Below are 27,710 nucleotides of genomic sequence, written 5' to 3'. Positions count from 1 at the left end.
AAACAACCCAAAGGAACCCCTCTCTAGCAATCTGACTAGATTTGAGACTACCAGAGGTAGAGAGGGAGTAGGGATCAAAGGGGGGAACTGCCCTGGGGATGGGTGTGGCATGACCACCTACATCTGAAGAGGTGTGAACCTGTACCTCCAAATGAGAGGTTATGTTAAAAAAAAAAAAACAAAAAAATATTCATTTTGGTGTATTGTGACTTGATGACTAGAAACAGTTCCCTTGGCTTCTCCTTCGTGACCCTCAGGATATCCAGGCTTGGTAGGGGGACAAGCTCTCTGTTCCCCAGGTGAGATGAAAGCCCACAGAACTGACCTCAGCCCCTGGGCTTGAATAAGTGGATCAAAAGAGCTCCCTTTGTATTAAAAAAAAAAAAAAAAAAAAACTAATTTTAGCAAACACCGAACTGCTTGTTAGCTAGCACCTTATTCTCGGCTCCACTATTTAATCCACTGGCAAGGGTTCTTCAGGGATAACCCAGATGCTGAGTCATACCACTGACCTTGCCAGAGGCTTCAGAGACAAGAAAGGGTAAGGACGGAGATGAGGAGAAATGTCAGGAAACCTGGCTCCAGCACTATTTTGGTGCCAAAGTGATTCGATGACTTTGGACCGAGACTTTAACCCTCTGGGGTTTGACTTCCTTGCCCAATAAGAGGAAGGGCAACACCTATCTGCAGACCTCAGTGGATTTTGAAGATCAAAAAAAAAGTCAGAAACTGTGCTTTGAGCCTCTTCAGATATGAGGGAAGGCCAGCATGTAGCCTCAGGTAACGCTTTGTAAGCTGCTTCCTCAGATCCTTCCTCCACAAGGGGAGCCCTGACTCCTCGTGACTCATGGTCACCTTCTCAGTCTCCCTAGTCCCTCACTGAAGCAGGAGAACCACAGCAGAAGCAACTCTGGGCAGCTGGCTGTACCCTGTCAATGCCCTCCCCACCCTAGTGCCCTGTTTTTATCTATCTTGTTCTGAATCCTGTATACTAGGGCAGGATCAACCTGCTTTTTACATCACATAACTTATCACCCTGAACGTTATTTTATGGGTCCTTTTTTCCCGGTAGGGTGGATTTCTATCTCTGTTCACTAAACGTGTGGACTCTCATTAGTTTCTCTAATTGTATAGGTGTTGACATCCATCACCTGACTCGTGTAGCTTTACAAAGTCTTTGAGGACAGGTGTGTCTCCTAGTACTTTACCTCACCCAGCACCTAGCACCAATTCAATGCCCGTCAGCCCCAGCATCCCATAATGTCACTGTGTTCCTCTCCAGGATGCGGCCCCACAAACTCCGCATGATAGCTACGCTTAATAATCCATGCCCACCCACTGCGAGTTGTCATCTAACTGGTGCCTTCCTGTGACCCCTCACTACCTTCACCTGCACCTCTTTTCCCAGCAGCTGCCATACTCATTCATGACACAGCCCTCCTAAGGGCCAGCTCCAAGACTTCTTATTGTTCTCCTTCCTGACCCTGGACCCTTCAGGGTACCATCATTAGCACCAATAAGATTTGGTCTCTGTGTATTATCTTAGTGTCTTTTCAGTTTTCTATTGGGAGCCCGAGGTTAGGGGTCATCCTTGCCTTTTCTTTTCTTCTGGTCTCTCTAACTGCCCCTGGGACTGTGTAATATGTTAAGTAACTGAAGAGTTCCCAGGCACTCTTGAGAATGTAAGCCCTTTATGCACAGGCATATATATTTTATTTCACAAAGTAGTAAAGACCTCTGGAAGACTAACAATTGGACTTCAGTCTGAAATACTTAGCACATAGTTAATATTCAATAAAATATCCATTAACCAGAACTTGTGAGAACTTGGGCTATTCTTCCATGCATTCACAGCAGCATAGTTAACACTCACAGCATCATGAGAGGGCTTTACAGAAGCTTTAAACAGCCACTGCCATGACCAAAAAATGAAGTGCCTGTGTGTCTGTGGGGAAGAAAAGAGAGACCCGGTTTAGAATCTAACCTCTTTTTCAAAGCCCTTTATGTATTTCTATGCCCGGCTTTCCCAGGGAGGCTGGATGACATAACATACAGGGTTCTGGAACAGTTTTTATGCCTCCAAACTGTGGCACCTTAGACTTAAGATGTACTGTTAATCGATGTGTCAATTTCCTTCAAGGACTGACTCCGGAAACAAAGTCTCCTTAGAAGCCAGAGTGTGGTTAGAACCACAATAAAGTTTTGTTTTCTGCACCTGCAGCCCCATTTTCTCATCATTCACTTACTCATTAACTCCTTACCATCTGGACTTGGAAAACAGACTATTAAAGCACTAAATCGTCATTTTAATGTTTCTGTTGTCTTCCGGAACCCAATATTTTCATACATGTTCTCACCTCTCCTCATCTTCCACAGACGCTCTGCAGTTTCTTGCCCTAGTGGACATCCCTTTCTGCTTCCATCCATTCCTTCTGGACCCCCGGATCCACCCCAACATTTCTGTCATTCATTCTCTGCATTTTTCCTGATCCCCATTGATTCTGCCTTTCTCTTTAAGGTGGGCAACAGGGTTATCCTGTCCACCATATTTCCTTCACCTGTATTTCTCTCCTGTGGTAAATCACTCACTCTAGCTTTGGGTAGTATTGTCGACTGCTGCCTTGACAACATAACTCCTCAAACACCAACCAGATTATCTCTCCAATTTTTATCACACCGATCATGTGCTACCACTCTCTCAGTGCTTGGGGGTCAACATATTGGAATCATTTGTGACCTAAGCAAGGAAAAGAAAGAGATGACTCACTATTTGTTTAGTTGAAACACCTGAGTGGATAATGAAAGCTATATGATGCTTATATAGTGGGGCCAGGGGAGGTGTTTATATAGTGAGGTGGGGGGAGAATGGAGGGAGGAATATCAGGATTGTTGGCACAACCAAATGAGAAATGGGGAATTGCATACTGATGAGGAATGCCAAGAACGAGTGGGCTTGCCCAACCCCTAATTGGGGGAAGGGGAGGTCAAGGGAAAGAAAGTATAATTAGGTAATTTCATGACTTCTGCTTGTTCAAAAAGTGACTTCTCATTATCTTTAGTTGCACCGCGTCTCACAGTGCATTTGTGAACACAACATTATTTTTCAGTCTTACCAGCCATGGTTCCCAAAACTTTTCACCACCCCTTGAATTCAGCCAGTTTATACTAAGTGCTATGTTGGTACAAGCCTGGCCATAATCCTGACACTCATTCAGTCCTCAAATTTGTAGAGGGAAGAGATGATTATCTGGGGGCTCCCTCCAGAAGCTTATCTCTGCCCAGTGACAGGTCAGCTTTGGAAAGCATGCTTTCCTGATTTCTCTTGCCAAGAAAGGCTCTGTGCTGTATCAGAGCCAAGTCTGTAGAAATTGTACCTTCTCTGCATCCACACCTGAATCTGCATAATTCTCCAAAGCCACAGAAGTATAAATAAAAACTTCCAACAGGACACGGGAACGTTTGCCAACTCTGGGAAGATAAATGGCCAGGGGAGTTCATGTTCCAGAGGTAGAATTGCACGATTTCTGATTTCAATGTAGCAAAAGAGATGCTGTGAGTCTATGCATTTTTTTAGTGCCAGAAAGTTATGGGTCACAACATTTAATTTGATTAATTCCTGGTTTCTAAAAGGAAACCTTATGAGGAAATCTTGGGAGACTCGATAAAATAAGTATGTGCAATTGGTAAGACAGGAAGGGAAAAAAAAATGACTTCCATCAGAACCCACAAAGATTATTTCCAGTCCCAAACATGGGTCCCCAGAGATAGGCTAGAAACCAAATTATTGTCAAAGAGATGCTTACTTTTTACAACAGCCCATGGCAAAAGAAAACATATAGCTTAACATCTCTCCCACAACTCACCTGCCCAGGAGTTTTCCTTTTATTCTAGCTCTCTCTCCTCCCCCCTCTCCTGATGTGAAGCGTTCCAGTCTGAGCTTTTCTACCAGTTAGATATGTGTCATTGGATATGTCACTTGACCTCCTGAAGTCTCAATGTGCTTATTAGCAAAAGAAGATGTTTATACTGTATTTTAGGATTCATTTACGTCCGAGTCCACATATAAATGCCACCTTGCTCTATTTGCTCTCCTAGCACTGGCTGTGCTAGTTCTTGAACTTATTTCTAAGATGATGGTGGTGGCTTCCCCTTGCACAAGGGGCGAGTGTATCTGTTGGTGGGTGTCATGTAGCAGGAGTTCCGCCCTTGGGAAAGGTGAGCTCAAGTTGCTAAGGGAAATGACTGGAGTCAAGGATGAACGATGGACAATGGGCTGAATAACAATTTAACATATGGACTAGAAGGATTTGTCTGGAAACATCACTGAACAGCTATGTGACTAATAATAAAAGGCATTTTCTTCCTAGCTTTCGTTGTGTGTGTGTGTGTGTGAATGTGTGCATTTGTATTCAAATTCCATTGTATAAATTTGATACTTTAAGAGTCCTAGACAATGAGGTCTTATCAGAACCTTCATCATTATAGCTTCATTTGGAAAAACTAAGAGTCAAAAAGAGGAAGCTCTTTAGTGCAGGAGACAAGACTGGGGCAGATACCCATAATCCCCCCTCACACAGCAGCCATTAGCTAATTAATCTTTCATTTCCTCCCACCGGATGACCCAAAACTGAACTTGGATTAAGGTGAAAGACTGCATTTTATCAGCTTCCACTTTTTTACTCTTCTTCTTAATGTCCTTCTCCTGTGAGTCCTCTTTTCCCTTTGATTCCATTTTCAGAAAGTTTCTCTCACAAATGTGCTTTTTTTTTTTTAATAGAGTTTTCAAGACATTTCTTCTCTGTGGTTAATTCCCTCTCCTGGATGACTGCATGGAGGAGGTTTATGTATTTTTTTTGGCTTGGACACCCATTTCCTGCCTGTGAGTGACGGCAGAGACTGCCTCCCAAAATGCCCCGCGGTGCTGATATGAGGAGCTGGCAAAAGGCAGGAGGGAAGCCACAAACAGAGGAGGAATCAGCCAGCTCAAGGGAATCCAGCTACCTGCACAGCATGATTCTGATATCTGAGAGGTGAGCTAAGGATTACTTCTCAGCATCCATTCATCATGAGGAAAGTGCCTGACATTTAGGAACTCAGAAGGGCTACCTTGACTAGTAATTGCAGTGGACTAAGTAGTAACACATGTCAATTTATTCTTCTCACTGTTTCTTCCCTATCTGATGGGATCCTGGACGGCAGTGGTCAAGATATCTGAAATTCTTGGCATCATTTTAGGTTAAAGTATGCAACAATTGTTTCTAAGTGGTCTGAACAGGAAAAACATCTCTCACACTACAGACCTCTCCCTTTGCCTTATGCGAACTTGGCTTTGAGAGGACGTGGCATCGTCCTGACTGTGGTGACGTGCCATCATATTGGAGTAGATTTGCTCTTCTGGAAGTCTCCTGCATGTCAGAGTGCAGGAGAAGGTAATGTCTGGTGGGAGAGAGGCATGGATGAGGGCGAATGGGTGTTTATCTAACTCTGATAACCTGTGGATTATACCTGTCCACTATGTATACATTATTTGGCTCCAGGCAAGCATTTTTAAAAGTGGAGATTTAGCAGATGGTATACATTTTAAAGACAGCTCAAAAGAGCCATTGCTTTTTGAAACCAAAAAAGCAGGGGTAAAATACAGAAAAAAGGCAAAGAATCTGCATGCCTTCTTAGCTTTAGGTGTGTTGTAAGGGGCTAACAAGAACAATGCATCCATCTACTGGACCAGAGGGATGGAGAATGAGTGATTTTCAAAAGGAAAGGAAATGGGGTGTGCAACTGCTGCTATTGCTAAATGGGGTTTCTAGTTCCTTGCTCCATAATTGTAATGACTTACATTTACATCAGCTCTGATTTCAGGGAGCATTCAAAGCCCTCTCTTGATCAGCTCCTAAATCTGCTCCTGAATGGGCTAAAGGATGATGTCTATATTTAAGCCATATCTTTTTTAGAGAAGACTAGCTCATGTGAAATAGAACATCAAGACATCAAGGAAATGAATCCAGAGTGGAGAAGGAAAAGATGGAAAGAGAGAAACTGTGGGGAGCACTGATGTTTATTTTCAGTTGTCACCCCCAACATTCACTCCAACTGACATGTTGACTCAAAGTTGTTGGAAGATCTTAATGCCTCCAATCACCTCAGCCTCATCCCTTCTGCCTCTCCTCTTCTAGTGGAACTTGGCATTCCCTGGAATGTACTTATAAAGGTGAACGTGCTTCAGGAAGTCTTAGTAAACTCTGACATCTACTAAAGACATTTTCCCCTGATGCTTTGGGGTTTGGACATAGAGGGGACATTTGGGGTATAGACAAGGAGAGGTCAAGGCTTAGACGAGAGGGAAAGACAGACGGAGAATCTGGTCTGCACCAGCAAAATATTCAGTAAGATGAGCAGGGACATCAGGCAAAGCACAGGCAATCATGGCTCATTAAAACAATGAAAAGAAAATAACTGGATAGACACAAGGGCAAAAATAATTCAAAGACCTGTATTCAGCGAGCACAGGGTAGAAATCCTGTCCATAGATACGTTTCCTAACTGATATTTAGAAAAGGTTAGGCCATAAGGGAACTTTCCCCACGGGCCAGGTATCAAATAAAAGGGCGTCCTCTTCCTTAGTTACTCTCGTACGCACTCACTCTATAGCCACTTGCAGATGCCTGGGGAGACATGGAGTCAGAGAGTGGGTGGCATTCTGAAAGGAAAGGCGGTGGTAGAATAAAGGAGCCCTGGCTGGCTCCCAGCACCTGTGTTCTAACTTGACCTTCACTAGTTGACTGACAAGCACCACCTGTGGGCAAAGCCCTGGGTTTAGAATCAAAAGTGATAGAGACCTGACCTGTGCAGGGCACTTGCTCTGAGTCTGTGTCCTGATGTGTAAACTAGAGAATTATTTGTGATGGGGCTTAAAGAACTGAGTCATACCATCGGAAGGAATTCTGCCCCATGAGTTAGACATGGGGCAGACCGTGCACCTCAGAAGGGAAAGGCCCCGCCTAAGGTCACACAGACTGCCTTAGAGGAGCGAGACCTACCACTTTGCTCCAGGCTGACTCCAGCATTCTTTCATGCTATTCTTACCGTGCTGATCTCTCTTTGATTGTAAGAAGGAAGAAAGTAGGTGGGGCAAGGGAGGAAGAGGGAGAATTTTAAATAAAGTAATGAGTACTGTGTGAACGCAAACAGAAACAAACATGGAGAAGCAGAGTAGGGACTTCACACTCATGCCTTGGAGATGAAGTGACCAGAGATGAAGTCCAAGGTGGGAAACTTCAATCAGCAGCAAGCTATACAGTCCACCCGCGGAAACATCCCCCATGACGGCTGGGAAAACTAACAAGCAACAATGACAGCTTTTAGCTTCTGCAGGGCTCTTAAATTAGAATTATTATCTGTAGGTTTGTTCTTAGCAATAACACACCACCGTTATTTTCTACTGACACAGTGCCAAGAAAATATGAAAATAAGAATATCCACGGTCTGTGGCTAGTTTTGATCCTCTGGATCAATTTTATCATGCGGAAAGAGAAAGCAGCAGTATTTCTCATGTTTAACCTAGTAACTCCTGTCCAGGTGGGCTTAAGTTAGGTTTTGCACAGAATATGAGACCTGGTGAGAAATGCGGAAGCAAAGATGAGTACATCCGCTTTAGGAAGACATGAAATGTGGGCCGTTTATCACCTTCCACAAATGCAAGAGACATGATTGCTAATTGGTCTCTTCATGAACCAAGGAGAACATCTACCACTATAGAATTCACAGCCAGTGGAGTTTGGGGCAGTCTTTTAGTGGCTTTTAACTCATAAACACATTTCCTCCTGAAATCTGCTGGTCTAGCAAAGGTCCCTAATTCCTCATAAACAGAAAGCTTTCACTAATTATGGACTCCCTGAAAAGGGAGAGGACAAGCTAGGGGTATATCTCATCAACACAGGTGAAATGCTATACCCAAGCTGTAAACACAGATGATTAGTCTTTTTATACCAGGCTTTGGCCAGATAGTTTTGTACTATTTGGGGGCAGCGGATGCATGAGAAATTCTTGTAGCTTCTGCAATTTCTGGGAAAGGAGTTTCTATTCTTTTTCTAGGAAATAAGTGCTCTGTGCTATGGGCCCTTATCATCTATGTGATCTGAGTCTTATCACTACCTGATCTGTGGATAGGCCAAAGGGACAGAGAAGTAGAAGTGTGAGACTTTCACAGCATGGAAGCTTCATGTGGGTGGGGAGGTCAGCCAGCAAGTTCTGCCAGTAACCAACCAGGAATGAGACCTTTCCAGTAGCAACCTATATGTCAGTTTAGAGATTAGTGGGCAAATCTCATTCCCAGTAGACACACCTTACTTTGGTAAGGCCCTGTGGGGCATGAAGCTCACAATACCTGTAAGCCAGCTCCCACCACTACCTGCAGGAAAATGATGAATCAGGGCTTTGCTTGGGAGGGCAGGGGGAGATGGGGACCTGCCCAGATGCCTTATTAAATGCCCAAGAAAAAAAAAAGAGGTCAATATGCCCTCAGGCTGTGTCCCCTTCAGTGGGTGGGTTTCTGGATTCATTGGTCTTGGGTTTCTAGTATCTCTGCTACAGGCATCCCACCTAGGATGTGGAACTTCTGGAGAAAGCATATCAGCTAAACTGGATCTTCATTTCTGTTTGTCTCTGATGATTTTGTGAACTTACTGGTTTTCCTAGTGCGTTTTAGAGGCTTTATTCAGCTAACAGACTATACCATCATATCTGATGGACCCAAAATGGCATCTGTCATAATAAGCATCGATGGATTGAGAATGGCTGTAGTGTAGGCAGCTGTCGGGCTGCGTCTGAACCCTCTAGGCAGCTGTCGGGCTGCGTCTCAAACCACAGTTCTCATGCAATGACAGCAAGAGAGAGGGAAGACAGCCACTCCCGTGCACAGAACGTATAAAAATGAGCAGGAAACTCAGCTAGGCAAGGAGAGCCATAATCATGTGGTGCCTCGCTCTTTGCAAACTAGTGAATGCACTGGGCTGCAGATGGCAGTTTCTTAAAGCGCCAAGCCCACAATTAAATCAGATCATTCACATCTAATCATTGAAGAAAAACTTTGCCTTACCTGGAGACAGGGAGGAGTCATAAGAGCTTCTCTCCTTGCGGTTCACCTTGAAGGCTTGGAGGTCCTTCTCCCTGTACGTCCCAAAGCCTTCATAGCTCCTCCGTTTACTCCCGCTCATGTCACTGTCCCACTTGTCATTCGAAGGGTTCATGTCACTGAACATGTCCAGGCTCTCGGGTCTTGTGCTGCCACCGTCGCCCCCACTGCCGGAGTACCTCTTTGTGCATGAGTCTGCAGGCTCAGCGCCCAAGTCCCCTTTGTCCTTGGCCTGCGTCCAGTGCTGGGCATCAGAAAGGGACAGCGTAGACAGGGTGTCCACCTCAAAGTTGTTCTTCGAAGCTTTGTGGCCGGCTTCGCTGTGCTGGTGCTTCTGCTTTTCCTTATGCTTGTTCTTCTCACTCACCAACGGGAGTTCTTTGTCTGCGCCACTCAGTCGCTCGCTCAGGAGGTGGCTGGAAAAGCCCGTGGCTTTGCCTGCGAAGAGACCGCTCAGGTTGTCGTGGGTCCCCAGGATTCGGTCTTCCTTGTGCTTATGCTTGTGTTTGTGTTTCCTCTTGTGGAGCCGACCGCCAGACAGACTGGCGCTGCTCACCTTGGGAGGGTTCAGGGATGGCTGCATGTCACCGAGGCTCATGCCTACAGGTCCCTGCAGGTGCACTGCATGCTTGGCTTTATGCTTCGCTGCACCAGACATCTTCACGTGGGAGCTGGTGTGGAACTGAGGTGGCGGCACAGTCGGCCTCATGAACGGGGAAGCTGCTCCCAGCGTGTGCGACAGGTACAAAGGAGCTGGGTACTGACTGTAATAACCAAGGTTCATCATAGGCATTGACGTGTAAGGCATTCCATAGGGTGCATAGTAACTTCCACTGGGAATAGGGTAGCTGAACCCTTGTAAAAAAGGCACCTTTGTCATGGTGTCATTGGTTTTTGCAGGCCTACCACGCTTCTTCTTTGACTTCAAGTCTGAAGTCCTACGAAGATAGAGCAACGGGTCATACTGGATATATGGCACCGGGTAGTAGTGGTCAAAATTAATCCGAAAAATGCTGGGATACGGATTCTCATGGTAAAAGGTGTAGCTCCGGTGGGAGATCCTGAACACCTGGAACTTGGTGATGAGCTCTTCCAGGTCCGCCAGAAACTGGAGATCATCGCGGTTTTGCAGGCTTTTCCGTTTCCTCTTGTGCTTTGGCTTCTTGAGGCTTTCGTGGGCCAGAAAGTTGTCCACAATGAGATGCTTCTGCCGGTGGCCATGCCGGTTCTTTGTGCTGGTGTCAGACGGAATGGCCTCCGGGTTGTCCAGGGAGCAGAAATCAAAAGAGTACCTGCGTCGGGATTCTGAGCTCTTCTCTGCTTGGTCAGACGTGCTGTTGTTGTCCGTCCCAATGCCACTGTCACTCGGGATGGTCTCCTCGCTGTGCGACTCACTCACAGGGGACAGCGTGATTTCCTTGAGCGACCCAATCTCGCAAAGGTGTGAAGGTGAGTTGGCCATCAGTCTGGGTGGAGACAGCTTCCAGGTTCCACTGTGGATTCCCTTTTGGGTTTTGGTTGGAAGAGCACTGATGGGCTGGAGATTTGGCATCGTTTTCAACTCTGAAAAGTTGGTTTCAGTGCTGGCGGGGCTCAGGTTGCCGTTGGACCCACCTAACTGCGTGGAGAGTGGGTGCATAGCTGCTGGTGAAGATGCCACAAGTGACTGAAAGTTGGAAGGCACGGCTGGAACATCCGGCTGGCTAGAGACAGGCCTTGGGTGCTTGATGGCTGTTTTGGGGTCTTCGGATGGGGGTGGCAGCTCTGCCCTTGGCTTCCTGCCCCGCTTCTTGCCAATGTAGATGGTTCCTCTCTTGCTGACATTAATCTGCTTGCCCAGCTTGCTCTCGATGGCCGCTGCTCCAGGGCTGGTTTCTGGAGGAGCTTTCGCCTTCAGAGCGATGTTGCTGGAGCAGGACAAGATCTGATTCAAGATATTCTTCCTCTTGAGGGTTTTCATCTTATTGATAGTTTTGATGGTCTTCTTATCCAACACCCCAAGCTTTCCAACTTTTTTGTGAAACTTCATCTCGCTCATGGGTTTGTCCTCACCGGGCACCAGCTGGGCCAACTTAGCTAAACTGCGTCGTCTCTTTCTTTTCTTGGTGCCAGGAAACTCCCGGCTGATGGGGCTGACCGGGCTGGTGGAAGTCCCCTCATGAATGGTCTCAACTGTGAGCAAAGGCTGCTTCTTTGGTCGTCCCCGCTTCTTTTTGACTGGCGTGATCACAGTAAGACTGTCTGTGTTGGTGTACAGAGGGCTGGATGGGGTGATGGGGTAAGCGGACGGCGGTTCAACCATGAGCTTGTCGGAAGTGGCCATGACGGCCTCCCGAAGCATACTGGTGGGCTTTGGTTTGCTGCACGTCCACCGCCGTTTTGCAGCGAATTTTGGATGCTGGATTTCGGGCAGCTTTCTCGACGGCGAGTGATCTGTGCGTGTTGGAGGCGTCATGACCAAGGGCGGCTTCCGAGGCTTAGACATACCTCCGGGAACAACCTTCTCAGCATTTCCATTGGTTTCAAGACCAACTGAGGGGGTCTCGTTCTCTATCATTTTCCCCAGCTTAGGAACACGGGGGTCTTTCTTATTTCCTTCAGGGTTGGAGAGTAGCCTGCTAACTACTTCACTGCTCATGGAGATTCCAGAAGCCAGGGCTTTCTCTGGCATGATCTTTTCCACCACGGCTTTGATGGACTGTCGCTTTTTCCTCTTATGGCTGCTTGGGTCTAGACAGGGTGCCTTGATAGGAATAGTGATCCGGACATGACTGGAGTCATTTTCGGGATTACTCACGGCACTCACGTTCTGCCTGGCTGGCGATGCCTCTTGGACATTATCTGCAGAGTAGTTGTCTCTTTTCCCTTCTGCAATGTCAAATGCTTTCTGCGCATTCTTGACCCAATCCAGGTCTGTGTTTGGTATGGTTTGACTTATCACATCTTTTTTACTGGACTTTTTCTTGCTGCTTATAGTAGGTGTTTCCAGGGGCTCCTTTGCGCCCCCTCCATCTTGATCTACCAAGGGCTGATGCCCACTGCACTCGGCAGAGCTGCTGGGTGGGGCTGGCGAGCTGTGGTTGCTGGGGGATGGAACCACAGCTCCCAAGAGCAGATCTTTACTGCTGCTAGACAACTGGCTCCACGTGCTTCCTGCACTGCCTTTCTTACCCTGGGCTTTTGAGAAGGAAGCCACGGGCTCAAGAGCTGGGATCTTGCTGGTGCTTGCAGTTTCTCTGCCAGAGTCTGGACTGATGAAGCAATTCTGAGTGGCAACTCCACTATCAGAGTTGGTGGACCAGTCCATGTGATTCTGGCTGCTGCTTTTTTGCTGGTGCTTTGGTTTTAAGGTGTCACCGGTGAAGTCCTGTGGGTCATAATGGAGAGCTGAGTGTTTCTGTGGCCGCTCGTAAGCCTAAGGGGGGGTGGAGAGGGAGAAAGAAACAACGATGAGCATGTTGGAGCTGTTTAATGTTAAAAGGTTAAATTATTTGAAAGTTGGAAAGAGCTGTCTTTAATTCTACAATGCTTTACAGGGGCTTTCTCAATTGCAGTAGCAAAAATATATTGCTCTGGTTCTGAGCATTAATAAGGATCTTTAATTACTGTCCTTCCACCCCGTTAATACCTACCCTCCCCCCCAAGAATAACAGGAGTCTTGACTTATCTTGGCTTGATGAAATCTAACAATAAGAACTGTTTAGGGAGAGGAGGGGTACTGAAGGTCCCTCAGCCCAGTGCCTATATTTTACAAGTGAGAAAACGGAAACTTGAACAAAAGAGAGTCCCACCCAAGGTGGCAGAGCCCAGGAGCAAAATCTGCACTTCCTGACGCCAAGCATTCCTGACTCCTAGCATTCTTTTGCTTTTTATTTCTGTCCCTGCTTCTCCTCAAACACATGTCTTGCCCTTGCTTCCTCTACTGCAGCTTATTTCTGTTTGTACTTGACCCCGGCGTTCAACATCTCTGAACTCAAGCAAGTAGCTCATTAGGAACTACTGCAACAAGGAAAAACAGCATGGGGTGAGGAGTTAAGCGGGGAGCATGAAGACTGTGTAGGAGCAAGTGGGCTAGTCAGAGTCATGGAAAAGAAATGGAAGAAGGAAGAAACACTTGAGAACTGTCCTGAGACTTCAAGTCTTTGCCAATTCCAGAGTGGTGTTGCTTGTGAGTCAGCCTGCTAAGGACGCCTTAATCCTACACTAGGTATTTTCTGCTCTCTTAGGAGCGCTTGGATACTTGCAAAAGGAACCTTCAGTGTCCTGGATAAAGGTGCCAGAAAAAAAAATCATCGTCGTTCAAGGTCACTGCTCTGAACTCTTGGCTGTTGCTTCATGTACACTGATGTTAGCTGGCTACCTCCAGATTTTAGAACCTCCCTTGGACTGACTCCAGTTAAGGACAGGCAGGACCTGTGCTGGAGGCACAGCACAACCGTGGTCGTAACATCACAAAGGGGCTAGCCAGTGGACACAATGCCCTGACACAGTAAAACTGTTTTAGTATATTCGCTCGCAGCGTTTCAGGTAGATTTTCAACCATGCTAGCAGCACAAAGAGGCATTCCTCAGAGCTGTTTTATACATAGAGTAGTACATTTATAGGATGCATTATCATAAGGTTGGTTAAAGTAGAAAAAAAAAATTAGAAAGTTAAAGAAAACTTTGGATAATGACCACGCCGAAAAGTAAATGACGATTGCAATGCTTAGTGAATTGAGGAATTTTTTTTTTAAAGATTTATTTATTTATTCATATACAACTGGGGTACAGGCCTGAGTTGCGGAGGGTGAGAGGATTCACCAGTGACAGAGTGGGGTTCAGACCAGGCAGATCGATGAAGTACACTGCTGAGGGGAGCAACGGGAGGGTCAGGAGAGGTCTGCCTCGCCATGTGGTCACCTCTGGGGCAGGAGGGGATCTAACTCTTGTTGAAGTGGCTTTAGCTTCTTAGTGCTGTGCTTTAATCCGCTGCGCCACCAGGGAGGGCCTGAATTGAGGAATTTTAAACCTGGAATTCATGTCTGTCTGTCTAGGCCTCTGCTGTCTATCTACATCTACTTACCTACCTCCCTACCTGTCCATTCATTCATTCATCTATCCATATATCAAATCTATCATTAAGCTCTCTTTGCTATTGCTGCTTTAGGACTTATACTTTACTAGAAAACATTTCTTACAACCCCTCTTAAAGTTAAAACACAGATGGCAGAAAGCATTATGGGTGAAATTTAGTGTGGTAAAACACAACTAGGGTTTCCTCTACACTAGTTCCTGAAATCCCTAGAGTGGTTTTCTGCCTCTGTGATTTTATGAAATCCCGTTTATACTTCCAAATATTGAACTATATTTTTAAAGTATCATGAGAGAGTCTTCGCAAGCAAACCCTGGGAGTACCCTGTAGAAAACTAAGAAAAAAAGATGATCTAATTTTTTCTTCATCATACAGTTTAGAGATACCACCATCATGAACAATTTGAAAATGAATCCTGCTACTTGAGCTCATCTATGAGGCATTACGGCTGTGGATACAGGTGGCTATCCTACCTTTGGTGAAAACACAGAAATCGTATTCACAACATAAAATCGTAAATGCTACTTACTGATCATTTATGAATCGGGGTTTTGTTGATTCATCACATATGCTTTGTGTGTTGGTTGGTACTAGATATATAGTCACAGAGTGTCTATATATCTAGTCTAGAACAGGATGTGGGCACAAAACTTTCTATTGCTTGGTGTGATAATGTAGTTAATTACTCATATAAGAACATTTTAGAGGGCCCTCCCTGGTGGCGCAGCGGGTTAAAGCACTGCACAAAGAAGCTTAAACCACTTCTGCATGAGTTCGATTCCCGCCTGCCCCGGAGGTGACCACATGGCGTGGCAGACCTCTTCTGACCCGCTCGCTGCTCCCCTCAGCAGTGTGCTTCGTCGATCTGCCTGTTCTGCTCCCCACTCTGTTCCTGGTGAATCCTCTCACCCTCCGGATCTCTGGCCTATACCCCAGTTCTGTATGAATAAATAAATAAATCTTTAAAAAAAAACATTTTAGAGTGAATTGTGGGGCTCATAAAAAATTACAGTGCGGGCCCTCCCTGTTGGCACAGCAGGTTGAAGCACAGCACTGAGAAACTAAATCCACTTCAGCATGAGTTCCATGCCCGCCCCAGAGGTGACCCGCATGGCGCGGCAGACCTCTCCTGGCCCGCCCGCTGCTGCCCTCAGCAGTGGTCTTCGTCAGTCGGTCTGTTCTCCCTATTCTGTCTCTGGTGAATCCTCTCACCAGCCCTGCACTTCTAGCCTGTACCTCAGCTCTGTATGCATAAATAAATAAATCTTAAAAAAAAATTACAGTGGGACAAAAGGTTTAGGCTACTGCTTTGGACCAAGGGGGGCTATAAGCCCCCCCTGTGCACCTTCCTCTCCCTTTCCATTTTTCCAAACCTGAGTACTGAAATCCACAGATGGGCCTCATGGTGAAGCAAGGACTGGACCTTCGGCCTCTGATTCCCACCACCTTTCTGCTATTGCCCCCCTCTTATTCTTGGCACCGCACAGAGTCCTTAATGAGCCAACCTTAGCTCCATCCTCTATGTTAAAGAAGCGCTTCTAAGTTTTCATGAAACCATTTCTCTCCTCTTTGTAGTCATCATAGTTTTAATTTTATATTTGATCTGTGTGCTAGTTGAATTAATATCTGCTTCCCTTTCTAACTTATAAACACTGTAACAGAGCCACCAAGCACAAAACCTGGCAAATAGTAGGCACTCAGTAAGTAGTTAATGAGTTAAAAAAAAAAGCATATATTTTACTAAAGATCTATCAGTTTGTCAATAGTAAGATTAATGACTTGAATATTGTGACACATTGTTTGCAAATAGTCATCTCCTCCAAACTAATTTTTGATGCTCTCCCTCCTGCATGCACCACTGTGTCTCATGAAGACATCTCTCACAATCCTTATGTGCAATTTATTTGCATACTTTTCTGTCTTTCTCTCCTAGAAGCTAAGTATGCTGAGGTCAGAGATGTGCGCATTTATTTTCTTATCCCTAATGCCTACTAAAAAGCAAACCACCCAGGAAGTTTCAATAAATGTTTGTCGAATGAATATACAAAATAATGTTTGGGATGCCTATTACCGTGACAAAATATATGGTTGCACACAAAAGACAATAAACTGTCAATCATTCCCTGGATAATGGCTCATAATGAAATTGAAGCACTCAGATGCATTAATGTTGAACAAAAAAATCCTTCCCAGATACTTAAGACTAAAGACGCTTGCAAGTTAACTCCCCTTCAAAGCCATTTTTACTGTTAGTCCTCCCCCACCTCTTGTTAATTGTTTCACTTTCCAATTAACTCTGCCTTTGGGGGAAGACCACGTGACCAGCAGGAGGGTGGATTTCACTCAGGCAATTGAAAGGTGGAGCCGCTCCCTTACAGACAGGGCAGGCCAGCTGAAAGTAATGCAGTTAAGCGTGCCTGGATCCCAGTGCCTCCATCTGGACCCTGCCTGATCCCATTGTTTCTACCCTTTCCCGGCAGTTTGCCCTGCTGGGAGAGCTCTGCAATCAAAGGGCAGGGTGGACAAAAGGAAAGCACAACAAAGGATCAGGAGTAATAGGGGAAGTGGTGCTTTCCACCCTGCAGTCCATGGCTGATGGCTGCCGTGAAGGGGCAAAGAGGACTAAAAGCAGCGCTTTCCAAGGGGTCTGGAGAACAGGCTTAGCTGATGGCTATATCCCGTTGAATTTCATGAAATCCCATTTCTTCATCTGTCAGCCATGACATATTACATACACAATGGCGAGGCTGTCAGTTCCAATATGTCCTTCACTGAGAATTGAGCACTTATTCCACTGAGACATAGATAGACTGGCAAAATAGGTTGCTAGCTCAAGGCTGGGGCAAGCTGGGAGAAGACAGAAGTACCTGCTCCCCTCCACCCTTCTTGGGGGGGTCTGGGGCTAGAACTCCTTGTGGGGATCTCGGAAGAAGGTCTTTACTAACCCATGTAAGTGAGGCTTCCATTTCCCTTTAGATGGTGAGTTCTTCTGGGGGATAAGTTCTGAATCTTTAAAGGCCTTTACACCACCCTAACTCTGAAAATGGTTAGCAAATGAAAGAACAGTCACTGATGGTGTACTTAGAGCTTAATATTCATGTGGAACACTTTTAATGCCAAACATCTCTAGACTTCACCTCTGCCTCCCCTCAAGGAGTTAATATGAAGCAAGCCCATGGAAGGAATGGCTTGCTTTTATAAGCGCACCGAGGGTAAGCCAAATGTTGGGCAATGAAACACCGTTTTGAAAACGTGAGACAGATTTCTGTCCCAAAGTGTACTTATGGAAGCAAGTTCTTCTGGGGTGAGGACAACTCTTTTGTAAAGTAGCCAACGATCTCCTTTCCCACAACTGAAGTGTAAATCATATTCACTTGAATTTTGCACAAGTCAGATTTCATTTTAAAAAGCATTTACTTTTTATCTAATTTTTTAAAATAAGCACTAGATCACTGCATAATGACTTAAAAGCTCCAAAAAATGGGAAAAAAATGTACTCACCTAAGCTTATCTCAGGCTTATCTAAAGTAAGACTCGCCACAATGAGAGGACAACATGGCTTTTTGGTTCTGAGAAAACTCATATAACTCATCAAAAATCAAGCGTGACTTTCTGGGAGATAAACTTCTCTTTTGGGTTAGCTGTGTTTGTGCTACTTTTTGCTGACACCAATCATTTCAATTTAAGATCTCACTGTTTGTGAGATCTTTTGCTTCACAGAAGCAATAAAATATGCTTGGGGTGTAAGGGAATGAGGGGGAACTTTAGCTCGTAAGTTGGTACCTGGTGCTTCTCAAGACGTAGTCCTGGGTCACTTATCAGAATCATCTGAGTTAGTGGTTATTAATACAGATTCCTGGGTTTTACTGAAGATTTATTAGCTTGTAAGCACCCAGGGTGGGATCCAGGGATGTGCATTTGCGATGCTCCCCAGATCTTTCTGATGCACAATCTAGTTTTTAAATGACTGTTCTAATGCTCTAACCACCATTCCTTTGGGAGGGGTTCTTCTATGGTTGCTATGACATTTGCAGCACATTTTGGTGGCAAGTTTACAGAGCAAAACCCACCACAGACCTGTTAGGATATGCAATTTGGCACCAGTGAGCATTCCTATTTTGCTCTCTGAACTCTTTTGTAATTTTCATAGTACAAACTTCAAGCAAGACCCCCTGGTTAGGCATCCCCAGTCCACTGCGAAATGAGCTGGATAGAAGATTCAGTGGTATGTTATGGGTGAGGGCATGGTCTTTGCAGAAAGGACTAGGCATGCAGGTGTTCATGAACTCTCACCCTACATTTGTGCTTCCCAAAGTCACTCAGGTAAATCCCCAGAGCTCTGGAGAATCCTGCCATTCCATCTCTGAGCCTGGAAGCAAATGCTCAAGTCTGAGCATGAGGTGAGTGTGGGAGACAAGGAGTGCAACCTCACACTGTCTGATTAAAGGTTCCCAGTGCTAACTCTACATTGGAATCATTCGGGAAGCTTTGTGAAGAACACCATTCTGGGGTCTCATCCGGACAAGCTGAGCCAATTTTCTAGAGGTAGGGTCTGAAGACTAGTACTTTTTTTCATTATCTCAATGAGCAGAAAGAGTTGAGAAACACTAGGTTATGTCAAACACAGAGATCTGGGTTAGGGAGAGTTTCTGATGATATCAGGAGAGATGTTTTATTCCAGAGATTTTCAAATGTGTTTGACAGAGCACGAGTATTTTATAAAGATAGTCTTGAACTATAGCCAGTGGATGAAGCAAGAAAGAAACTCCAGACCATTCTTTTAATTTCCAATAGAACAGGGGCTGGTGAATTATTTAAGAGAGGGATGGTAGTAAGAGTAATTCTGTCATTCAAAGAAAGAATTTGAAAATGACCAACTAGGCCATACACCGGAGAAATCACATGCCAGCTTCCAATAGCCTGGTCCTCAAAGTATCTCTCCTCACTCAGTTCATTCCTGAATTTGCTAATAACAGGCACAGAGCCACCAAGCTCCTTATTTGAACCATGATTTTATGATCCTCTGATTCCACAAATCTTATAGGTTGCATGTCTGTATCTTTTCAAAATTCATAATTTGAAATGCTAAACTGCAATGTGATGGTATTAGAAAGTGGGGACTTTGGGAAATGACAGGTCATGAGGGTTGATCCCTCATGAAGGGCATTAACGTTCTTATAATGAAAGTCACGCCAAACAGATTGCTGACCTTCACCATCTAAGGACACAGGAAGAAGATGGCTGGCTGTCCATGAAGGCAGGAGCAGGTCCACTGGATCTGCTGACACCTTGATCATAGGCTTCCAGGCTCTGGGAGCAATACATTTCTGGTTACAAGTCACCCGGACTATAGTTTTCTGTTTTAGCAACATGGACACATTAGGAAAATGGGCCGGAGAAAAGCTACCTGATTCCAAATTTAAAAAAACTGCAATACGGGCCCTCCCTGGTGGCGCAGCGGGTTAAAAGCACAAGACTAAGAAGCTAAGGCCACTTCAGCATGCATTCAATTCCCGCCCCAGAGGTGATCCACATGGCGCAGCAGACCTCTCCTGACCAGCCTGCTGCTCCCCTCAGCAGTGTACTTCATCAGTTAGCCTGTTCTGCTCCCCACCTTTGTCTCTGGTGAATCCTCTCACTGACCCAGCACCTCTGGCCTGCACCCCCATTCTGTATTCCTAAATAAATAAATAAATCTTTTTAAAGAATGCAATACATGTAACTTCATGTCCTATCACATCAATTACCTTGGGACGTCACCTTGATGTAGTTGCTAGAGGGTCCATTTCTAATTTGCTATTTGGGGGTCATGAGTGATACTAAAGCACCCTATTTACTGGGGGATGGTAATAGTTCATGCAAAGATAGAGGCCCTTATCATACATTTCCTTGAGTATATAATAATTGCACATAATTAAAAGTAATCACTGGCTTGGATCCAACCACAATGGTAAAAATAGATATGAAACCTAACCTTTCTATGGGAACAAATATAAAACTGAACAAAAGATATGAAGAAATTGTTATCAGAAAATGGATAGTAGATGATACAGATGTGATTCTAGAGAGAACAGAAACTCCCAAGACGCCATACTATCCCTAGATTTTTTCCTAGAGAACTTTCTAAGCCTGGACACAAGAAAGAAAATGAAACTCAGAGAGCTTTGATGTCAATGAGTGGAAGAAATACAGATCAGATATTGGGGAGAATGGAATTTGGGGTACAGGGTATCTGAAATGAAGGAATTATATAGAAAAGAAATTCTAGAAGTCTTAATAGGGATCCCTTATGTCCTTGGTCAAGTTTTAATCTATACTTGAAGAAACAACCCATGAGGCCTAACAGGTATCAGCTACTGGGAGCCATAAACCGAACATAGAGTCTGAAACCATGAAATACTCAACAATAGTGGCTATTTCTGACTAGCCAGCGTGGGGAGGACTTTGTATATATCTGAGGCATTCAACTTAGTCCCAGAAATGGTACTCTTTAGAAAGAGGCTTGCTCTAGTTGGAGAATATAGCTGCACTAGTATATCCTAGCAAAATCTAAGAAGAAGAAAATAGGATAAAGTTAATTTGCCAGAAAATTAACAATCTATCAAAACAGAAGTCACTCTTTAATGAAAAGCAACAAGCCCAGAATCTCTATGATTTATTACCTACAATATACAGTACACAATAAAATTTATCAGATAAGCAGAAAAAAAGCAAAGGTGGCCCATAACCAGGAGAGTAGACCTCAAAATAGTCTTTATGAAAATATTTAAAGGCAAAGATGGGCATAACTGATGGTGCGGTAATTATTACAAAATAACCTAATAACAATTCCATATCTGTGAAAAATATATGTGAAATGAAAAATTTACTGCACGGGCTTAACAACTTAAAGGATACTGCAGAAGAAAAGTTTAGTGTCCATGATGCGAAGACAGTAAAGTTACCCAGACTGAGAGGTGTAGAGAAATACAAAAAACAAAAACAAAAACAGCACTTTAGTGACCTATGAACAATGTCAAGTGGTTTAACATATTGAGAGGTGTTTAGAATGCTAGTAGAGGCTAGAGAATAGCACATGAGGACTCAATGCTAAGAAGGTCCACAAAGCCCAACACAGTACACACATACAAACCATATCTAGGCACACTAAACACACTGATGAAAACTAAAGATAGAACACTTTTTAAAGACAGTTAAGTAAAACACATTTATTTGGGGGGAAACAGAGACAAAAATAATGTCTGGCTTAACAATTAAAATTAAGCCAGAAGGAAATAGCATCTTTAAGATACTGGAAAATATAGTCAACTTAAATTTTTATGTCCCATGAAAATATTCTTCAAAAATGAATACGAAATAAAGATGGCTTTAGATATGTAAGAACAGCGAGTTCATTTTGGAAAGAACTGAATGACAAGAAATGTAGAAGTTCTTTAGGCTAATGGGAAATCTACATGAATGAACGAATTCTGGAGGTAGTAAATATAAGGGCATATATACAATATGTATTTTGGTCTTAAGACCTTCAAAAGGCAACTAACTACTTAAAGCTAAAATATTGGTGGAACACAGAGATTATACATCTATAATAATAATAAAGTAGAAAAAAAGGGAAATTTTTGAAGTAAATACTGGTAATGTTCTTTTATTTGAAGAAAATACTACTAGCTTACAGTAGATCATACTAAGGGTGCATATTGAAATTTCTAGAGAAATCACAAAAAGGAAACCACAGTGGAATACCTAAAATGCCAATAAAAACACATTAAAATACTAGAAAGAAAAAATAAGCTTGCTTAAACGAAAATTACAGAAAGGAGAAAAAAGAATGAATATAGATGAGAAAAAAACACAGTAACATGACAGATTTAATTTAACAGTATCAGTAATAACATTATTCCAAAATATACTAAATACTTCAAAACAACACAAACTATAAAACTAGGAGTTTTCTTGTTATACTGAATGGAAAAGTAACAACCAACTATATGCTATTTACAAGAGATATACTTTAAATATAAGAACACGAAAGTTTAAAATGATGGAATAAGATATGTCCCCCAAAACACTGAACGAGACTGCTGGAGTGATGCAATTAATATAATACAAAATAGGCACCAGAACAAAGAGTATTATCAGTGATACTTTGGGACATGTCAAAATTGTAAGAGTTAATTCAACAAGAAGAAATAATTCTAATTTTGCACCTCATAACAGAAATTCAAACACAGGGAACAAAAACTAACAAAATTAAAAGGAGAATTAGGCGATTATACAATTAGATGAATTTTAACACAAGTCTCTTGCAAATTACTAGACCGAACTGACTAAACATCAGAAAAAAAATGTACAGAAATTTGACCAGTACTCTCAACCAACTTAACCTCACCCAACTGCAAAATACCATCATTGAAATATAATGGGACACAGATCAAATAAAAATGACCAGCGAACACATGTCAGCAGCTTTAAGCATCAATCAATTTCATCAGGAAAACACCCATGGAAACCACTATGAGATACCGCTACATCCCCATTAGGATGGCTAGTATTAAAAATAAGGAAAAGAAGAAGGGCTAACAAGAATATGGAGCAAATGAAACTCCTCCGTTGCTCTAGGGAGTGCAAAATGGTGCAACCACTTTGAAAAACGTTTTGCCCATGCCTCATAAAGTTAGTATATCCTGTAACCCAGTAATTCCTATGTATTTACCCATGAGAGATGAAAACATCTAACCACAGAGTTACAGAAATTTCACAGTAGCCCTTCTAGAGTAGAAAGCACCTAGCTACAGCCCAATCCACAGGAGAATACACACACACTCATGAATAAAAAGAATACAGCATGTATCTATTCTACAAAATGGATAAATCACACAGACATTTACACTAAGGGAAAGAAGCGCACTCCTCCACCCAAGGTATATTGTGTATGACTATAGTTGTATACTATTCTATAAAAGGTAAAACTAATCTGTGATGATAGAAATCAGCCTATAGGGTGGGGTGGAAAGGGGCTTGAGGGAAGTTTCTCAGAGAGATGGACACATTCTGTATTATGACAGGAGCACAGTTACACCGCTGTTCATACTTTCAAAACTCTTTGAGGCATATATTCAAGGCCAGCGTGTGTAAACTACCTGTCATGTTAACCAAGAGAAAATACACACAACAATGGTTTCTAAGTATTCACTATGTCCTGCTGGACACAGATAGCATGCGTCCACACGCACATGTACACGCTCAGCCTAAAGTCTGCAAAATTCTGGAGCACTTTCCCTCCAGGAACACCTAAGGCATTGAGCAGCTCATTGTTTCTGCTACCCCCAAGCACACTCCCTTCTGCACAGGGACAGCTGACTGAGTTGATCCCAAAACAATGGCGCCTCACTCAAGGGGAGAGGTGCTTGTCTGTGGCTTTTGCAGGCCCTGTTCTCTCCGTTCAGTGCCCTTGGCTGCAGCCCTGACCTAGGTCAACAGGTAGAAAGGTGAAGCCCTCCTCCACCCAAGCCACAAATCCACCTTGTTGGAGGTAACAAGGAAGCTTGACAAGAACCTGCTCACAAATCAAAGTTAACGCTGCCCCGCCTCCTCTGTAAATCATGTGAGATCCATCTGGGTAATGACTCCTCCAGTGTAATTCCCTATTAAGAGGCTTTATCTGGAGAGATAAGCAGCTGGTTTCCGTGTCACTAATTGCTGTCTGCTGTGATTTTAAAACATCTGCACCATTGTGCTCTTCATTTTCATATTCTAATCACCCTGAAACTTGAAAAAGGTACATCATTGATTGTTTCTATGGGTTAATTAGTACACAGTCTCCTTGTAGAGACAATTTAGAGGCAGCCAGAACCTCAATCAGGAAGTTTGTTTTAAAAATTAATAACATCGGTGGTGGCTGGAGGGACTGTTGTGTTCGGGGACATATGGGGACTCCTGGTGGGGGAGGCACCTTTTGCTATGCTCCAGAGAGAAGGGAAGCCAAAGGGCAGGGGGCAGCAGAGTGGGGAGGGGGAGTGGCAGCAAGCTGGAACGCGGATGCTGGGCCCTTTCGGTCCTAGTGGACCTGATCAAGGTCTCCACTGCCTCCTCCCTTCAGACTCCCTTCCCTGGGGAAGGCCAAGTCCCTTTCGTCGTTAGCAAAATCAAGACTTTGCTGACGCCTGACCAAAATATCTGCAGGTGGGAGGAGTCTGACAAAGTGAAGAGCACTGAAGACTGTTTCATAGTTTAAAGTCTGTTCTCCTGTCCACTTAAGGAGGGAGTTACAGTGGGAAAGAGTTGGAGTACAGATGAAAGCATGGACCAGCCAGGAGAGTGACACTGGGGCCTGGCATTTCACAAATTGGAATTCACCTGGGAATATTGTTAAAATGCAGGTTCAGATTCAGGAGGTTTGGGGTAGGGCTGAGATTGTGCATTTCTAACAAATTTCCTAGTGATGTCCAAGATCTACCAAACTCTTGACTGCAGACATCTGTCCTGCGCTCTAAGGGGCAGCTGAGAGGCTGCAGTGTGATGGGGAGGCTCAGACTCCAAGCTGAGGTCTGCTCTCAGCTCCACAATTAACCAATCAAGTCATGAGGCGCTCATATCTCAGCCTGTACTAGAAATGAAGAGCAGTGCCTTCCCCAGAGGGGAGTTGCAGGATTAGAAGTGGATATGTGTACAGTATTTAATACAACGTCCTGCCTACGGTGGGCATAATATAAATATAGCTGTTCTATTTTTCTGTACACTGCTTTTCAGAAAAGCAATATATATCCAGCAAAAATGGGGAAAGGGTGCAGACGTGAACCATCAAGAGCCTCATTTAAGACCAGATGGTGCTCTGTTGCCACCTCCCATTCTGGAGAGCTGTTTGGCCACCGTCTGCTGTCACTCTCTACTGTCAACCTACCTGAATGTTGAGAGTTCAAGGTGTTCCTTTGCAGTTTCCCTGGAAGCTATGTGACGATGTACAGATGAAAGGAGCTCACTTTGGCATAAAACACACTGTTCTATTCAACACTGCTTCCCTATTTTGAGCTGAAGTCTGTCTGCCCTTGATAGTCCTGGCAAGCAGGGGAGATGAGCCCCCCCACATTCATTAGCCGGGACCTCACCAGCTTCTTGCAAATATGCCTGGATCAGAGTTCCTGGGGAACCCTCTCCTTTGGCAACAGTGGTTTTCTAGGGGCTTCTCCTGTAGGTCTGGAACTGTGCTACTGCAAGAGGGAAAAGGATAAAAACTGGACTTTTCAATGATGTGATATACAAGTTAAAAAAAAAAAAAACAGCTTCTCAGCAGAAAAGCTGGAAGTTGACTTAAGAAATATGGTGGAAGACTATGGGTGCTTTGGTGGTGACATAAATCCGAAGAGGTGTAGACCAATCCCTCAAACTCATACACAGTTGTAAATCAATGTGTCTAAAAAAAGAAAAAAAAAAAAAGAAAATTTAGAGAAAGAAGAACACGACTGAGTTACAGGGTGATCACTTCTGAGGCCGCTGCAGGGCAGGAGTGGAGGGGCTAACTGGAGCCGCGGGGTTGCTGCTATTACAGAAGGGACACGGAGCCTCTGGCCCCAGCGCCTTGCTAACAGCTCTGCGTCCGCCTGTCCTCTATGCCCAGGCTTGTCCCACTGGGTCCTGGGCACCCTAGGCTGGGCAACCTGGGGAACAGAGGGGCATGAGGACTCAGTCCTGGCCACGCACATATTAAGCAGAGAAGCAGGGTATGGGGAGCAGCTTGGTTTTAAACGTGAGCGCTTGCCCGAGCAAACAACACACTCCTATTTCCTTGAGAAAATGAAAGGGCAGAAAGAGTGGAGCAGAGTATTAGGGTCTGGTGTCCTGTCTGCGGTGTGTCCTGAGTAAGAGCCAGGATGGCAAAGATGCAGGGAAGGCTGTCTCCCAAAGAGAGTTGAATGAATAATCTGGCCCCAAAGGGGCGTTTCCCAAACTTGCCTGTGGATAAGAAAACCAGCAGCCTCTAACTACCCAGTCACAAGGCCTCCCTTCTGTAAGCTCAGAGTCAAGGTCCTGGGGCCATAGATACAAACTTCAGTCAAGCTTGGTAAACACCCGGTAACTTAAGACTTTCTGCCATGGCGGGGGGTGTAGAATCATCCCCTCTGTTCCAGAACTTTATGGGTCAGAGAATGCAGGGAAATGTTCACAGACTAAGCCCAACATTTATATCTAGAAGCTGCTTGTTAGAAATAAAAGGGGGTGAGGAAGCAAAGAAAAATATTTTGGTCCTTGTTACCTCATAAATGCCTTTTACTGCAAAACTGGTGCTTTTTGCTAAAATAACGTTGATTATAAACTGAGTCTGAAATGCCATGAAGATGCTGAATGTGCCTGAAAATCCAGCTTTGAAAGCTTCCCGCAAACCCCGATGACTGCGGGCATTTGGTGCCTTGTTCAATTAGCAGCCGTCTCATCTGGAAGGAGACACTGCCTCCCCAAGGCCAGCCAGGCAGATGGAGGCTGTGTGGACTGGCTTTCTGGGTAGTTGTGATTCATTTCTGTGCCGCAGGTTCATGCCCTGGGTGGCTGCCCACAGCGATGCCCCTGCCCCGCCCACAGGCCCCCAGGCTACCTGAGCTTATAGCCCCCACACCAACTCTCTAAGCTGTGCTCCTGAACTTCCTCTAGCACGCTTCCTGCTGAAGGAAGCATGGCATCCGCAGACTGCCTCCCAGCTTTCTATGGGGGGCAGTGGAACAGATTAGAACACACTCTTGAGCTGAAATGACTGAGTTCAAATCTCGGCTGAGTCCATATCTTGCTGGCTGTGTGACATTGGCAAGTTGCTCAACCTCTCTGTGACCCAGTTTCCTTATCTGTAGAACAGGCAAAATAATACACTAACTCCCACATGTAATAGATCGATCGAATATGTCCATCTCTGTACAGCCTTCCAAGTGGTAGCTGCTGCGTAGCTACGCTGTCCCAGGGCTCACTGAGCACCACAGTATGCTCAGCTCAGGAATCAGAAGCACCTCAGTTCTAATGCCAGCATTGCCTCTTACTTCCTTTGTGGGCTGGGACTTGATTCTTGCCTTCTCTGCCTCTAAAATGGGGAAATAATACAGCCTGCCTGATAGAGTGCTTTAAGGGAAAAAAGGGGCCAAGGAACCATGCCCTTGGCCTGCAGTTATCCCCACAGACTTTTGACAAGAGCTCTAGTTCTGATTCCTGGGGAGGAGTGGCAGGTCTCCAGTGACCAGAGTCACACTGACTGCTCCCTGGAAAATCTGGCCACATGAACACACGTGCTGGGAACCCAGCATTATTCTAGGGCTAATGGTGGCATGGCCGCGTTCTCTCTTGTTGTACTGGTGCCTGCCTGGAGCACAAATACCTTGGGGGTCAACTGTCTAGAAATTACTGAATTGGATGCACATTCTCCTCCTTGTCTTTGGCAGTGATGGTTTAGCTTAATGGGGATTTTAGGCTCATCCTGCCTCAAAACATACCAATCTGTACATGGTACAGAATTCTCATTGGGGAGCTTTGT

At 44.5% G+C, this 27,710-nt stretch overlaps 1 protein-coding gene across 1 annotated transcript in view; it reads right to left on the bottom strand.

Annotated features, from left to right (window-relative positions):
- Window positions 1-27,710, bottom strand: part of SETBP1 (SET binding protein 1) — a 317,156-nt gene that overhangs the window by 84,828 nt on the left and 204,618 nt on the right. Inside the window, exon 3 of the mRNA XM_012725788.1 lies at window positions 9,095-12,545. Within this exon, the coding sequence (XP_012581242.1) occupies window positions 9,095-12,545 (3,451 nt within the window). The remainder of the gene's footprint in view (window positions 1-9,094; window positions 12,546-27,710) is intronic.

The sequence above is a fragment of the Condylura cristata genome, unplaced genomic scaffold, assembly GCF_000260355.1.
Source record: "Condylura cristata isolate star-nosed mole 26May11 unplaced genomic scaffold, ConCri1.0 scaffold00016, whole genome shotgun sequence".
NCBI lineage: Eukaryota > Metazoa > Chordata > Mammalia > Eulipotyphla > Talpidae > Condylura > Condylura cristata.
This window is presented reverse-complemented; position numbering and strand designations above follow the sequence as displayed.